This window comes from Pelmatolapia mariae, linkage group LG9 (genome assembly GCF_036321145.2).
Source record: "Pelmatolapia mariae isolate MD_Pm_ZW linkage group LG9, Pm_UMD_F_2, whole genome shotgun sequence".
NCBI classification, from domain to species: Eukaryota; Metazoa; Chordata; class Actinopteri; order Cichliformes; family Cichlidae; genus Pelmatolapia; species Pelmatolapia mariae.
The window spans coordinates 19,997,019-20,011,269 of NC_086235.1; the positions used below are offsets into that span (position 1 = coordinate 19,997,019).

The following is a 14,251-nucleotide window of genomic DNA, read 5'->3' on the forward strand; positions in this document are numbered from 1 at the left end:
AAAATAACGCAGAAAAGAAAAAAGTGCCCGGGGTAGCAGTGTCTTACCTGTGACATAAACGTAGATGGATGTCTGTTTATGGGGTTTGTCCTGGTACCTGCAGCGGAACAGGCCGGTGTGCTGGGCCTGGATGCTGCTGACTTTCACCTGGCTGCAGTAATGCTTGCTCGTCCTTCCACAGCGAGATTCACTCACTTCCACCTGATCTCTGTCCAAGCCTGCTGGGAACGTCCAGCTCAGCTGCCAGCGACCCCTGGTCAACAGTTACAGCGAGTTGGTAACCCTCTACAGCTTACATCACTGTAACTGTATCCCTTTATCCAAAGATGATTTCAACATGTGTGTGGAAGATGAAGATATATATTGGACTCTAATGGACTTATAATACATTACAATCTCATTCTGTTTTAGCTCCATGTGGTAAGCATGCAATAACATGTAATAATAGGCGCTTGTAATTTATTTAGAAAAAGGATCACTAGTAAATGTTGAAGAAATTGTTTCAATGGAAAAACTGACTCATGCTTTTAAGCTGCTGTATGAGATGCACAAACTGGAGAGGAAAGAATGAGGAACAAGAAGTAGGTGGAAAAAGATGTAAGGTGCTTGCACAACAACTGATGGTTTATTTTTATTCAATGGAGTTCTAGTGTTTATTTAAGAGTTTTCGTAATTCTGTGCCTTCATTAAGAGACTTCTTTAACCAGATATCAGTCATGGTGACTGTCTCATTCAATCCCAACCCAGGTTCAGCCCCTTTATCCAAACTACGGATGCCTGGCTCAGATCTCTCTACCAAAATCCTTCTAAGTCTTAGCAGCAGGCACCCATCCGAAAACAATTCTGGATACTTATTTTGGGCAGTTAGTTAATAACGTTATCCAAACTGACTTTAATTTCAGTGGCTATCAGCACATAAACACCGCATGCACGTTTTAAAAGGCTTTTTTCCTCCTGGAAGTTACACTTTTACCACCATCTTTACTGAAAAATTGAATTAAAGATTTTAAATCACGATGTTTCCGCCTCTACCTGAAACTCACCTGCAGTTGAGCGTTAGCATCTGGTTAGCATCCAGAACCAGCTGCCGAGTTTTGACATCCAGGAGAGGGACATTGAACCTCCCCTTCTGATCTTTATCTGCAGAGGTCAGAGCGCGGAAAGGATGAGCAAATTTATAGAAACAGTTCAATACCTAATGACCTGTAGCGTGGTTTGTCTCATAGCAAGTATCTATTAACCTATGGACCTCTCCAGAGAGGTTAGAGGTCAAGGAGAAGTTATAAATGTCAAAGTGAAAAGGGTACATCTGGACTGAGTTTGTAGACTCTGCTTAACTGCTTAATTCAGGTGTAGAGACAAGTGTCCATGTGGTTGGGACGTACATAGTGAAAACCCCTTTTCAATCACTTTTAGGGAAATCCTGAAATATAACACACTTCCTGTAAGGTATGCCAACCAGTCTGGGTGATTCCCACCTCCACAGCACGTCCTCCATCAGCATCTCTGACCCTGCTCACATCTCCTCGCTAAACCCACTTAAGAAGTTTTGTGGAAATGCGTAAGCAGTGTCCCTCTTGTTTATCAAATAAAGGCATTTCTCCACTTCATCGCTGAGGTTTATTAATGAGAGATAAAGACTGTCCACCCTTCCTTCCTCAAAACAACAGAGGAAACATCATTCAGGGAAGCCCGTCCTTCACTCGGACTGCTCCTCGCACAGCAGCTCATAAAGAACCACCTCCACTGATCTGTGAGCAGTTAAACTGCTGCTAGGGCAGTTAGCGAATTTATCACTTAAATCCATTATTGCCTTTCATTGTCAGCATCATTGTTCCCAGTGGATCCCCCATTGAGCACAGTATCTAGTATTACTCATACTGCTAACACTTCCTATGCTACTTCCTTGGGTTTCACAGGAGGCAGCAAATACACACACACAGGCAGGAGAATGGAAGATGGAGGGGGAAGTCAAGGATCTCCTCCAGCTTTTCAACAAGCTTTTTAAACAAGTGTCTAATTAGCACACTTTCTGTGTTATTAGGTAAAGGAAAGCATTTCGCAATCCTAACTACAACATCATTGTTACCGGGAATTACTGTGGTTAGTTTCCACAACAGCTCATTACTTGTAAAAATCCCTTTCACTGACGTACCAGGAAATCTAAAACAAACACCTGAGGGCAATGAAATATTTCAGGTGCCATGAACAGAAACATGCAGATGCATACTAAGGTGAAATTCAGACAAATTAATGAGGACATAGTAAACTCTTTGAGCTGAAATTTACATCACTGCAATAAATCTCAGGAGCATGAAGATTTCTAGACAATCAGCCGACATGAAGAATTTGTTTACCTGTAGTGAAATGTGATCATATGATTTTATTATCAATTTTAAAATACTAACAGATATAGAGAGGTCCAGTCTAGAATAGTCTCTCCAATAATTCTGATTAATATATTGTATTAAAGGTAACAGTGACAGTGGGGTGTGAATAAATGAAGAATTTAGTTTGTTCTGTGTAAGAAGGTGTTTTTCAGAATGGCTGATTATGCATTATATTTTATATTATGTATTAATCATTATTATTATGTATTTTCTGAAGTTATTATGGACTGATTCACGTTATTTGTCACATTCAGTTGAATAAATAGTGATGCAGAACATTTTTTTATACTTCTTCCTTTCTCTGTATTACACTGCTATATATGTACATATGGATTAAGTACAGGTATGCATGTATGTGCGTGTTTTACTTGTCATCCAGCAGGAAATAATTGGTGGAGTTTTTGTTTCAGTGACAGATTTAAAACAAACGCCATGATGCATTTGAAAAATGAAAAAACACAATTTTAAAGAGTAATAGCACATGAACAGTCGAGGATAACTAGTGATGTAATAAGTCGTTACACGTGTAGGACATCTTTTAAAACTTACCGTATGCAAAATAAAACAATTAAATTAAATTAAATTAAAACTTTTTAAAAATGCCATGTCCCGGATCAAGTTCTTAATGTAACGCACGATTTGATATGCCAGTTTCGCTGAACATGTACAATGACAATAAAGGGTGATTCTATTCTATTCTATTTTGCACCTGTAGAAGCGTCATCTTTTATTCCTTGAACTGCTTCCACTGGACTCCATGAATGCAACCTATCGGCTGTTTGAGCAATGAGCACAAATTCACATCGGTTCCTGCTCAGAGGACTTTTTGACCCCTCATCCATTTATATTATTGACAAGCTCACTAGCTTCAGGAAACAACGCCTGCGCGCATCCATTCAGCAGGGGCCATGCGCGCAAGGAGCCGGGCCACAGGGGTCCCGGTTATCCAAACAAGTGTCCGGGTGGGATATGGCGCTTATCATCCTCAGCGCAAAAGGAGGGAGGTTTACAGCTTCAGACACGCAGCCACAGCGGCGACACAACAAGCCGATAAATGAGGAGCAGCAGCGCAATAATTAAGGGGGATTAGCTGTCCGTCTGTTGTTTTCTACCTTGATTAGTTGAAATACTTCTTTTTGTTATCCGAGCGTCAGGTTTACAAGAAATAACGATCATGAAGTCAGACATAAAATACCGCATGCTACAAACGTTTCCACGTTGATTCACAGCGTCGGATTTTGGCTCTAATTAACTAACTATTACAAACAAGTTTCCTGGACTGGAGTAAATTAGCGCAGGTCTGTGTAAATTAGCAGTTATCCTTGCGGCACGCACTCTGTGCGCCCGTAACATCCGCAAAACTGACCCCGTTACTTACCTTTTGCTAGAACACCATAAAATCCACACAGCACGGAGATGAGAATAAAATTCATCATGTCTGGAGACTCCGAAGCAGCTTTGCGCTTTCAAATAAAATAACGCATGAAAAAAGTTGTATTCCTGCTGTGGCTCCTTTTCCCCCCCTTCTTCTTTTTTTTTTCTCTCCACGGGACTACAAACGCAGCACAGCGCGGTTGACTGCTGCGCTCTGAGCTGAGGGTCACCGAATGGGAGACAGTTTCCTGAGTTTAGCTGCGGGAGATCACGCAACAGGACACCGCGCTTGAGCTCCAGTGCAACTTTTTCCCATCGTTTCGGATTGTGGTGCGGCTTTATACTGTTCCCACAGTGCACCCACCGGATAGACGGCTTCCGTTACGTCCAGTGACACACCCAGCGCGCGCAACAGCGGTCCCATTTCAGCTGTCCCTTGTAGTAAAACCTGCTAAATGTTATATTTTTCTAATATAAGAAAAAACAAAACTCTGTTTCCTCAGATTTTTCACACTTCGGATTGGACATTCACTTTTTGTTCCTAAGCAAAGAGTCTACATGCGCTATTTTCCATCGGGACGTTTACGCTTCACTGGAGATGATGCGCACTGATCAGCCGCTTGCGTATATCTTGTCAGTACCCAGGGCTGGTAAACGGGATGATCAGCACGTAGGCATTGGCAAACGAATAGTGAACTGATCGACATTTAAAAAAAAAAACAAAAAAAAAACGTGCTCCGCGCAAGATGCCAAACATTCCACTACTGGAGCAAATCTGGTCTCACCACTAAAGGAAAGTCACTCACGTTTCCTTCAAACTGTAGTACAGGTGCCTTTCAGTAAAAAACAAACAAACAAAAACAAAAACAAAAGAAATTAACTATTTCTGAAGCAACAGGAATGTTCGAAATGAAATTCAGGGGACTGAAACAGCAAATTTCATTGATTTATCTTAATAGCAAAGCAAATACAGACAATTATGTTTTAAGACATACAAAAAACAAAGCAAAACGATGGTTCTGCATTGATAATGTGTCTTTAATATAAAGGGAAATGAATTATTTAACAATGATGTAAATTGCAGTTTTTTTATTCTTCATTTCTTCAGGGGATATTGTACATGGTACATTGTAATGGCACAGCTTGTCCACTGGGTGGTGGGGTGAGCTGAATGAGGATGGAGAAATGGACCAAACCCTTAAGTGTCTGCATAGAAAGGCTCACTTAGGTCTGGTAATGGTAATCTTACTGGGTCCTCAGGTTTAATGTGGAGGCTTTTTAATAGGACATAAAGTATAAAAGTGGCACCGTTAAGATAAATTAAATCACAGTAAAACTGAAAAGCACCTACTATGGATGGACTGCTCTCTTATCTACAGTTACAACATATACCGCACATAAAGCTATGACTGTGTGATATACAAATGCACAGACGTACATATACAGTACAAGAACAACTCTTAAACTCAGAGTGAGCTGTGAACACATCCAGTAGCATACAGTACACGGGGTAATGCAAATGAGTACAAAAATACAGGGTTACATGTATTGTTCAAGAAAGAACTCTTTTCACAATAAGACTGCATGCAGCACAGGACATGGTTTGTTTCTGCAGTGAACAATGTAGCTGTGAATGGAAAAACAGGAAGTAATTGGCAACATTTACACGCACAGGATAATGTAGCCCACCTCAGATCTGCTCTGAAACCTGATGCGTACCAGCCTGTGTGATTGCGACAGGCTGGTGTTTGGTGCCAAATGTGAAGACTTTTACAGGGAACTTCACCAAATGTAAAAAAAAAACAAAAAACAAAAAACAGCCTCTTGATGGGAGCTTGGGAGTGTAATTCATAAAGCAAGTTGCAGGCTGTAGAGCCTTCCACAGCTCTAGAGTGAGCAGTGCAATTTATGTAGCTGGACTAGTTTCTTGAGTGACATTGTTTGTCTTGGATTCCAGTGTTAGCGTTTAAATGCAGCAAGCCAAAACAAGTGAATCGATAATCAGCTTAAGATCAGATTTTTGTTTTCTTTTTTGTCCATGCAACATTGCTGCCGTTGTTTGAGGAATATGAGGAAGCAGGAAGGTTTGGAACAGGGATGATGCCCCCACTGGCCCAATGCCTTGGACACACTGCCAAAAACTGACTCATTGTGTTGCCATCCGTCATGACGACAATCTGAAGACAGACTTCAGGTCTGAAACCTCCTTCCTGTGCGTTAGCTCTGTCGTGTAGTTCACGTGAGTAAGACGTTTGATTGGTCAGACCTGTCCTTTGGTCTGCTGACGAATCCAGTCGGTGAATTTGACCACCTGCGTGTAGACGCCGGGGCGGTTCTGTCTGGCACAGCCCTCGCCCCAGCTCACGATCCCCGCAAGGAACCACCGCCTGCCTCGCTCCAGACACACTAATGGACCCCCAGAGTCACCCTGAGGACACACACACCGATAAGCATGTAGACACAAACATAAGATCATAAAGAGGAAGCAGTCAAAAATTCCTCCAGGGCGTTTTATATCTACTCATAACTTTTAAGCTTCAACACCCGAGGATTAGACAACACAGAGGATGGTAACTAGCTGTTGATGCTGTCACAAACATTAGCAGCAACATTGACACTCTTAGATTTACTTTACCAGATAAGTGGCTAACTAAATATTCACAAACATCGGGTATTTCGGGTATTGATGCAGCTGTTTTATGAGTTATAGCACAGTGCTAACCAAGCTCCCTACTATAAGTTACTTCCTGTCTCAAACAGACTGAGCCTGAAAGTCTGTCGCTCAAGCTTTTTGAGAAGACAGCCATTATTAGGAATTTTAGGTGAAACGACCCTTTAAACAGCCCAGTTTAAAAAGCACCACAGTGAAGCTCAGATCTGCTGTATCTATTATTTTATTTGATCTTTGATGATTTTCAGATAAAAAAGAAGTTTGTAATGAAGTGAAAATCAGGTAAGAGTAGCATAAAAGATTCCACAAACGTTATGGATGAGTAAGTAATGGATAATAGGCATTGATTTCTAAATAAAAGGACATGAAAAACTTAAGTTTATTCTATTATATTAAACTTCAGTATATTTTTAACCAACTAGGGAGCTCAGTCTTCTTCTGTTGCCAACACTTTCTTTAAAGATGTCACACATTTTAGGGTCAACTTGAAAGAAAGGCAGATATGAAATGTAAAAGTGAGGTCAGAGGTCAAATGTGACATGATATTTGGATGCAAACTGTAATGTGATATTTAGAATCTCCATATATATGAACAGCCTGAATCAACAAACTAAACTTCAGCTCATGTTAGCGTTTGCTGAAATTACTGTCATTATTCGTAAAACACAATAATAAAGTTTTTACAGAAAAATGTATGTATGCTGTTGGCAATTTAAACACATGGACTTTGTTGTGTGTGTGTACAAAAATGCTTAGACTTCTAAAATTGTGGAGGTGAAATTGTGACACTCACCACAAACATGAAAGTTCCTGTAAAACCCTGACAGCTGTGTAGCACTTTCTGCAGAGACTAAATGATTATCTGCACTGATTATCTGATGATAACATGAGGAACGCTGTTAGATAAGGCATCTGAAAAATAACTACCCTAGGTCTACTTTAGTGAAACCAGTTCTCTACTATTTCTATCTCGTGAGCACAATTTTATTTGTTTTCACGCCAGAAGTGGTTAGTTGGCTAAATAGAGGATTCTTTACACAAGAAATCATAGGAAGCAGCATGTGATGAGCAAAAAGACACTGAAAAAGTAAATTTCTCTTGTGTGGTTTAGATTAGATTTCTTGGAAATACTCCAAGAAAGTATCTTAAACCATTTGTGGTTAAGACTAAAAGGAAAGTTTTGAAATTTCTTAAGAAACCAGTGCAATGTTTTCCATAAAATCCATACACACTCACTTGACATGCATCCACACCTCCCTGCAGATTCCCAGCACACAGCATCCTGGGAGTGACGGCGTCATCGTACAGCTTGTTGCAGGTGCTTCTATTTATGATCTTCACCGAGGCCTCTTGTAGGCGAGAGGCTAATTCACCTACAATCCACAGAAACGGTCAAAGTTTCCAGTAAAATTAAGCAAAATTTGCATATTTTTATTCAATAATGAGTGCTTACCATCCTCCATAAGAACTCCCCAACCTGTGACATAGCAGCTGGTCCCCGTGGTGAAAGTGTGAGAGGAGGCGGGGACGCACACAGGCTGCACCAAGTCACTGAAAAAAACAGGTGCGCTGAGCTCGAGGAGGGCGATGTCATAATCAGACGTGAACTGGTCATACTGTGGGTGGAGGAGGATGCGGCGGATCGGTCTGGTGGCTGCTCCTTGGTTTCCTGTCGTCATCACACGCATTCCCATGTATGCACGCCACGCACGTGCATCTGAGTATCTAGGAAACACTGCGCTTAAATAAAGTGCTTATATATGAATCATCTACATAAGGTTCCCTGTAGTTTTCTTACTTAATGGCGTCAGAGTCCTGGAAACAATGAGCAGCAGAGATAAGCCAGCGGTTTGAGACCAGCGTGGCTCCACAGACATGCCCGTAGCGATCCATCTGGAGGCTGACCTGCCATGGCCATGACCCAGCTACGGCGTCACTCCCTCCCACTATCTTGGTGCGTTTTTTGGGCCTGGTTCCACAGCCTGAGGAATAGATAAGGAACACATATGAAGATGTTAGAGCCTGTATTTTAATGAGCAAGTACAGAGGTATGAGGTGCGGTACTTGAGCAATTACTGTACCACAACGCAGCTCATCAGAGCCATCGTAGCAGTCTTTAACGCCGTCACACTCCGGGTTGACCTTACTGACACACTTCCCATTGGCACATTTGTAGGAGGATGAGGAGCAGCCTTTAACATCTAAAGAGAACAAATGTCATAATGTTATTTTTTTAAGAGCACACTGTTGCACTAAACCATAACTGTGACATCATAAGCTCTCACATGCTCTGGTGCAGTTGAGCTCATCGCTGCGGTCTTTGCAGTCAATGACACCATCACACACAGACGACTTAGACAAACACACCTTGTTGGGACAGACGTGGTAACATTTACCCCCTGAAAAGCAAACAGAAGGCAGCATGAAACACATGACGGAACCAAACACTGACATGTGAAGGTATTAAAAGAGCGGCGGTGTTTTCTGCTCACCACAGCTGCCCTCCTCACTGCTGTCCGCACAAATGCTCTGACTGACACACTGGCTTTGAGGTTTGCACTGGTTGTTCCCACACAACAGTTCCCCTGGCTTGCAGGATGCTAAAGGTTTGATACAGAGCACAAATAAATGTGGGTCTAAGCCAGGGTTTGTGTCTATATCTGCATCAAGATGTATAAACATAATTCATACCAGAGATCCCAACACAAAGAATACAAGATTAAGCGTGTGAGGACAGCGCACAGGACTTAGGCAACAATACTTACAGCATTTAGCCTCGTCCCGTCCGTCTGAGCAGTCCTTTACTCCATCGCACACCTTCTTCAGAGGGATGCAGCGACTATCTCCACAGCGAAACTGGCGAGGGCACGCTTATGATAGACAGCAAAGAAATTTTAAAAAACCACAAAAACATAAATTAGAGGAATAACTCAAACCAACCATATGATAATGAAATAACACTGTGTGCAGTAACAAAAGATGGGAATTTTTCAGGAGTTTACAGGGGATGAAACTAAATTTTACATTATGCAATCAGGACCACTTCAGATATTTACAACTAAGGAATTTTTATGATAGTGAAGGAAAGCCCAGTGTAAATCTGGACAATAATAACTTAATTACAGCCTTAGTAGGGATCTACAGCTCTAAGAAATAAAGAGTAATATCTACACTATAGTGAAAGCATTCAGTTTCACTTACTGCCCTCTGGGGCGAAGGCTCGGTATAGCAAGTAGAAGCCCTTGTTGGTGAGAGATTCATCAGAGTGGAAGTGGAGGGTGAGAGGAGAGGAGTAGACTCGCTTTTTGCCGCTGTCTGACACTGGATTGCACAGTCTGGAGATACAGTAAAACGAGGAGTTTCACTTTCAACCCTTAAGCATGTGCAATAACATGGAGATAAAACACACCAGGAGTTATAATCAACTCACTTCACTCCTCCGATGTCCAGCCAGTCCTTCTCACAGCCATCTGATGATGGAGAATCCTGAATGTCCATTGTCACAATAGTTATGGAGATCAGGTATCCTGGTAATGGCACCTGAGGAAGTAACCAGAGATGATTAAGGAAAGTATTGCGATGCTGGAATGTCAACAGGCTACAGAAGAATATTCCATTGTTTCCTAACACGTGCACACACTCTGTGTATGTACACAAACATTTTTATGTAGCTCACCCTCAGTGTCCAAATGCAGTCTATATTCGGAGGATAATAGGAAGGGTAGTAGGGTGAGGAAATAGAGCCATTCCAGGAGGAAATTGACCCTCCACAACCTGCCCAGGAAGATGGTGACGCAGATAAGTGCACAAAGTACACACGTATGTAATTACGTATGCAATTCAAAATGAAATTAGATTTTTATATGTCTGTGTGAGAGCACTCAAACCTGCTTTTGGGATGGCCTGGAAGTAAGCTTTAAAGATGGCTCCATCCCTCTGTCTGCTGAAAGAGAACGTGACTAGCATCACATTCCCAGAGGATGTCAGCTTCATAACCGGAGATGAGCCTGAAATAGGCAGCCCACACCACCTGCGGCAGTCACGCGCATCATTTTTAGAGACGGAACCAAGTTAAATGAATAAAAATAAATGTTACTTATCAGTTACTACTGCGTGTACACAAATATCAAAGTTCATAAAATGCTCTTTACCTGGCAATTATCTTGTTCTGTAAAGGAAGTAAGAAGTCATATGCAGAGAGCTTGTGAGCGGTGCAGCTTCCTGGTGTGGCGCCATGAAGGGTGAGGACGACCAATCGAACCACGTGACCCGATGGCACACGAAGTCTCCACTGGTAGTATGGCTTCTTGGGACTCACAAGGCTCAGGGTGCGGTTGTTACCATATTTGGCATAGAGGTCAAAGGACATGGCTAGACAGTGGAAATGATAATGATGCTGATGTTGTGAGTCAGATTAGATCTCTCTCACACACACACTTACACAGAAGAGCAAAGCATACTATTTATACAGTTAGTGCACATTTTTAAGCTCCTTTACAAAGCAACTCCACCTTTCCTGCTTTGTCTGAATTAATCAGTGTCGTATCTGATGTCTGCACTTGTGTTCTGCCCCTTCTGGTTTTCTGTGTACTTGCATGGAAAAGCATGGAGTTCTCAGAAATGTTTGACTCACCAAAACAGACTTAGGAGTTTTAAAGTGTCAAGCCAGAAGAGTACTGTCCTCACCTTGGAAGCCAAGCTGCCATTTCCCGCCCTGGATACTATTTGGATTTTTGATTTTGTCAGATCTTTCATCTGGATCAAAGTCGTCAGGGTCCAAACCTAAAAAGAAACAAATCAAGCATCAAAAATCTAAAACTTGGGTACATAATTAGGCATTTATGAAAGTCTAACTAAGTTATTTCTGTTTAAAAGAAAATCATTTTGCCGTAAAAGTACTGTATCTACCCAGTAATTGAAGTATGTCATCATCTTGCTGCATAAAGTAGCGCTGCTCGTTGCGGCTTTCCCGCTGAATCTTGTTGCTGCCGGGAAGCCGCCGCTGCAGCCTCTCTGGGCTGGAGGTCTGAATTTCCATCGCAACATTGTCTGGGGCAGAGAATTTACTCCAGTAGAAGACGGCGAGCCCTTCTGCTCCTTCACTATCACACACAGAGGTTGGATCTCAGCGTGCTGCTGTCATGCACGTTCTTGGCATGCAAGAACCGTTGCAACACACAAGCAGATTTTGTTTAGGTGTAGCATACCTGAAGGCAGTAATTCCTGAGCGTACGTGGTAAGGGCTCCACGGAGAGGACTTGTAGAGGTCTGAGAACTGTGTTTTAAAAAATAAAGGTGTGGGGGGGTGACATCATAAATTGCACGCGAGATGGTTTTTCCCACTGAGGTGACATGAAAACGCACCTGGTTGCGCAAATGCTTTGTTCTTGTGTGTGTGTATGAGACTCTTCATGTGTGCGTGCTGACTCTGAGCCACACAGAGCTCCTTTGTGTCCCTACCTGCCCGCTGTGTAGAGGTAAGATACTGGGTGGTATTGGCTCTTGGCCTTCAGTTCACCTGTTCTTTAATGAACAGATGGCCACAGAGATACTGTGACCACTTAACAAAGAAGCTAAATTGCCATTGCAGCTGCTTACAGGGATGTTAAACTATGGTACTGCAGTGTTTGGGGGAATTTTCACCTATCAATTTACTGTCAGATCCACTGCTATATACCTGACCTTCTGCTCCAAAAATCTAATCATATCTCCCTCGGCCCTTCTGTCATTCCAGATTACCCTACTGCCCTGTCTCTAGCTCTTAACCCCAGCATCAAACAGAGGTTCACCTGCTCTCTGTAGTGTCCGGTGCACAGAGTAGCTGATTGTGTGAAAGCAACACAGACAACGTTTTTATTGAGGGCCTGCTCTTCCTCTCACTCTTGCTGCCTGAGGCTAGCTAGGCTCACAAATACTGGGCTTGTCTTCAGCCCTGAAATGGCCCTGTCCCCTGGGGGTCTCAGGAACCTGCACACACACTGTGCCCAGCTCTTGTTACAGCTTTACATTTAACACTACCAGCGAGAGAAAGAGAAAGGGGCAGAAGAAAGTGGTGTGCAGAAAAAAAAGAGCGGAGATGGGAGGCTGAAGTAGATAAGGAGAAACTCTACAAATAAGAAAGCAAGGACAGAGGAGGAGGAGGAGAGCGGCTGTGTTTTGAATGTGCGACATAAAAAGAAGCAGTAACCTGTTGTAGAGAAGGATATCAAAGTCAGAGCAACAACAACAAGATCAGCTTCAGCCCAGGGGCAGGAAGGTCAAGCAGCACTCTAAAGTGTCATTCAGAGGGGAGGCAGTGACAGACAGGATTGCCGTTCCACTTACATAATGGTTCAAAGCCTGAGCCTGCAGGCGGAACTGAGGAGAGGTGGAGTCAGCCAGCTCCGAGGAGAAGCTCAGGTTTGGGAACTCCACGCTGCCTCCAAGAAAGAACACTGAGCAAGGCGGAGCTGTGGAGCAGGAGGGGGAGATTTGAGACAGGTGCACCATGTGACTCAAAATAAATAACATTTAACACCAAAGGAATGGACCAGAAAAATCTCCCGCAGCTCTGTACTCACATGTTAAGTAGTGGAGTGTCAGTGCAATGGCTGCAATAAAGGGAAAGAAAGGCAAGAGACCCAACATCCATCTCCTCCAGGAATCACACACTGGAGCTTTTACCCCCTCCACGTTCTCTTCTGCCTGCTCCTCAGGCTTCGTGGGGGGGCTCAGTGAATGGGTGGGCTTTAAGTTCCCTTCTCCCTTTCAAAGACAAGGACACGACTCAAATATCATACAAGGTTTTTATGTCTCAAATTGCTTCTAATTGTTATTTTCATGGTAAAGAAAATGAAATCTATATACCAAAAAGTCAGTAGAACAACATTTGACTGAGCCAGATGCTGATTTTCGGAGAGCAATGGAGAACATCCTTCAGATTAAAAGATCTACTAAGACATTTAAGGACTTGGCAGGTTTCCCCCAGGGAAGCAGACAAAGAGTGGCTGGAGTGGTCTGCTTTCCCACGGCCTGGCTGTGCAGTGTCAGCAACTCAATCAAGTGGCCCACTCTGACATGGACATTCATAAGAATGGGACCCAGAGACATCTAGAGCAAGATTTTACACTTAAGAGGAATCATAAGTAAGAGTCTGATGGACTCTAAATAGTATACAGCCCTTTTGTATTGGAAAAAAAAAGGGTTGAAACAAGCAGACGGACTTTGCAAAAGAGTTACAATATGCTGAAAAAACAGTTCTCGCAGAAAGGTTTCAAAGAGACGCGCTGATGGCTTACCTGTGCAGCAGTGTAGCCTGAGTGTCCATGCCCAGAGACGCAGTACACTTCACAAATCTTGCTTTTGGGGAGAGTCCACATAGCACTGTCCCGTTTAGCTCCGGAGAGGCGATATGCAACAATACCCCGGGCATAGAAACGATGGAGAGAGAGGAAATCCCCGCTGTCGCTTCCTCTGGAAAAAAAAAGAAGGGGGAAAAAAATCCCCACACCGAAACCTGACCCGAGGGGGCTCGGATGCAGCGGGCATTCACCGCCTCCCATTTACCTGAACCTGGCGGCAGGTGTCACACGGAGCCCCAGAATGCAGTGCGGGCACAATGAGAGCACTATGAAAGGGTACAATCCGCACAACCATCCGTGCGACAGATATTGTGGGCAAACTTCCTTGCTGTGTATGTGGGAGTTCAGCTCCGTGGGACAAAAGAGTGTTTGAGGGAAACGTGTGAGGTATTACAACTGGGGCTGGGCCGCTGTGCCCTTGGATGATCTTTAGGGGACAAAAACGGAGACTGCAATCACAAATCTGGCAAATAAAA

The 14,251-nt window shown here is 43.0% G+C and overlaps 2 protein-coding genes across 3 annotated transcripts in view; both read right to left on the bottom strand.

The window, feature by feature from the left end:
- flt1 (fms related receptor tyrosine kinase 1) overlaps window positions 1-4,058 on the bottom strand; it is a 40,267-nt gene extending 36,209 nt beyond the window's left edge. For both annotated transcript variants that reach the window (XM_063483686.1, XM_063483685.1), the window contains exons 1-3: window positions 3,769-4,058; window positions 1,044-1,140; window positions 48-253 (exon numbers count right to left, since the gene is read on the bottom strand). In XM_063483686.1, coding sequence (XP_063339756.1) covers window positions 48-253; window positions 1,044-1,140; window positions 3,769-3,826 — 361 coding nt within the window. In that variant the 5' untranslated portion in view covers window positions 3,827-4,058. The remainder of the gene's footprint in view (window positions 1-47; window positions 254-1,043; window positions 1,141-3,768) is intronic.
- A 734-nt stretch (window positions 4,059-4,792) lies between these two features.
- LOC134634281 (suppressor of tumorigenicity 14 protein) lies at window positions 4,793-13,143 on the bottom strand. Its single transcript, XM_063483406.1, has 18 exons — window positions 12,996-13,143; window positions 12,760-12,884; window positions 11,643-11,710; window positions 11,344-11,537; window positions 11,122-11,217; window positions 10,587-10,806; window positions 10,323-10,465; window positions 10,112-10,209; window positions 9,866-9,975; window positions 9,637-9,770; window positions 9,201-9,305; window positions 8,928-9,035; window positions 8,721-8,834; window positions 8,517-8,636; window positions 8,234-8,417; window positions 7,889-8,160; window positions 7,672-7,808; window positions 4,793-6,192 (listed from the first exon to the last, which is right to left on the bottom strand). Exons 1-18 carry the CDS (start codon window positions 13,060-13,062, stop codon window positions 6,025-6,027), a joined length of 2,463 nt encoding a protein of 820 aa, XP_063339476.1. The 5' UTR covers window positions 13,063-13,143; the 3' UTR covers window positions 4,793-6,024.
- Window positions 13,144-14,251: the final 1,108 nt, after the last annotated feature.